This window comes from Pygoscelis adeliae, unplaced genomic scaffold (assembly GCF_000699105.1).
Source record: "Pygoscelis adeliae isolate BGI_AS28 unplaced genomic scaffold, ASM69910v1 Scaffold150, whole genome shotgun sequence".
NCBI lineage: Eukaryota > Metazoa > Chordata > Aves > Sphenisciformes > Spheniscidae > Pygoscelis > Pygoscelis adeliae.
The window spans coordinates 134,816-135,955 of NW_008823872.1; the positions used below are offsets into that span (position 1 = coordinate 134,816).

The 1,140-nt window shown below is 43.5% G+C and overlaps 1 protein-coding gene across 1 annotated transcript in view; it reads right to left on the bottom strand.

Moving 5' to 3' along the window:
* Positions 1–1,140, bottom strand: part of RALGPS1 (Ral GEF with PH domain and SH3 binding motif 1) — a 129,308-nt gene that overhangs the window by 11,057 nt on the left and 117,111 nt on the right. The window contains exons 14-15 of the mRNA XM_009334264.1: positions 1,064–1,140; positions 17–168 (exon numbers count right to left, since the gene is read on the bottom strand). The exon at positions 1,064–1,140 is cut by the window's right edge and continues 68 nt beyond it. Coding sequence (XP_009332539.1) covers positions 17–168; positions 1,064–1,140 — 229 coding nt within the window. The remainder of the gene's footprint in view (positions 1–16; positions 169–1,063) is intronic.

Sequence of the window (1,140 nt, forward strand, 5' to 3'; positions counted from 1 at the left end):
CCCACACAGACTCTACCTATGGAAAGGCCATTGGTGAAAAGCGAGTTCAGTGCGTGGCTGCGGGCCGGGCTGTGTGACTCCAGAACGCTGTCATCCAGGAGGTGGCGTGGCTTCTCCGTCGGGAAGGTAGCGCTTTTGCTCTCCACTACGCTGAACTGACACATCATGCTGGAAAATTGGAAAAAGCAAAATGCAAAACCCCTCTTATGTCATCTAATAGCAACCCTTGGCTCCTGATATTTCCACTCAGACTTTGCCTTATTAATAGGTTATTAAGTAGCAGGCAATTAAATGGCACTGCTCACACTTTCCCTCTGCTGTACCTATGCTTCTTGACTACCAAAACAAGTTTCAGATTTTAGTGATCTTTGTAAGTAACAATTATTAAATTTCTGCAGATGGGAAGTTTTAAGTTTTTTGACTCCCCTCTGTACAAAACCTGAACACCCTGGGTGGAGGCAAAGGCAGAAAAACAGAAAAAGCAGACCCCAGCTAAGCCACTGCTTAGTGGTCCTTCACTAAGCTGAACTAACATATCAATACTCTATGACCTTGGACAAGTCATGTGAACTTCTTTTTCCCTAACCCATTAATTGTGAGATTTGGTAGATGCTGAAACCTTAACTGGGGAGGAGGTGCTCTCACTTAGTTCGGTAAATGGTAGAGAAAAATGTTTCTAATCTGTATTACCCAGGTAAAACAGTGCAAAAGGTCACAATTTTCCTGAATGGTAAGGTGTGCCAAGCAGCTAGTAAGTTTCCTTAGATGTATTAGCAAGATGTTTAAAAAACAACAGAAAAAAAAAACAGTTATGCACACCAGGAATCCACAGACCAAAGCAGATAGACAGCTTTCAAGTACTGCCAACGTCTGGCACTAGCAGAGAATAGAGTCAGCAAAAATAACAAAGTGTCAAGAGAAAACCTAGAGAATACACAGTAAAGCCTGAAGCACTCTTGTGATACAAGAAATGGAAGGGACAAATACCAGAGTGTTCTGCTGCTATCTTAAACCTTTGTGATGCATGAAATTGCCTGAGCGTGAGACAGCCTGGAGTACCCACTTGTTTCCCAGGCTGTGACTCTTCCTGTGCCTTGGTACAGGAGGTGTAGGTAGACTTGCTGCTACTGAGGCATCAGG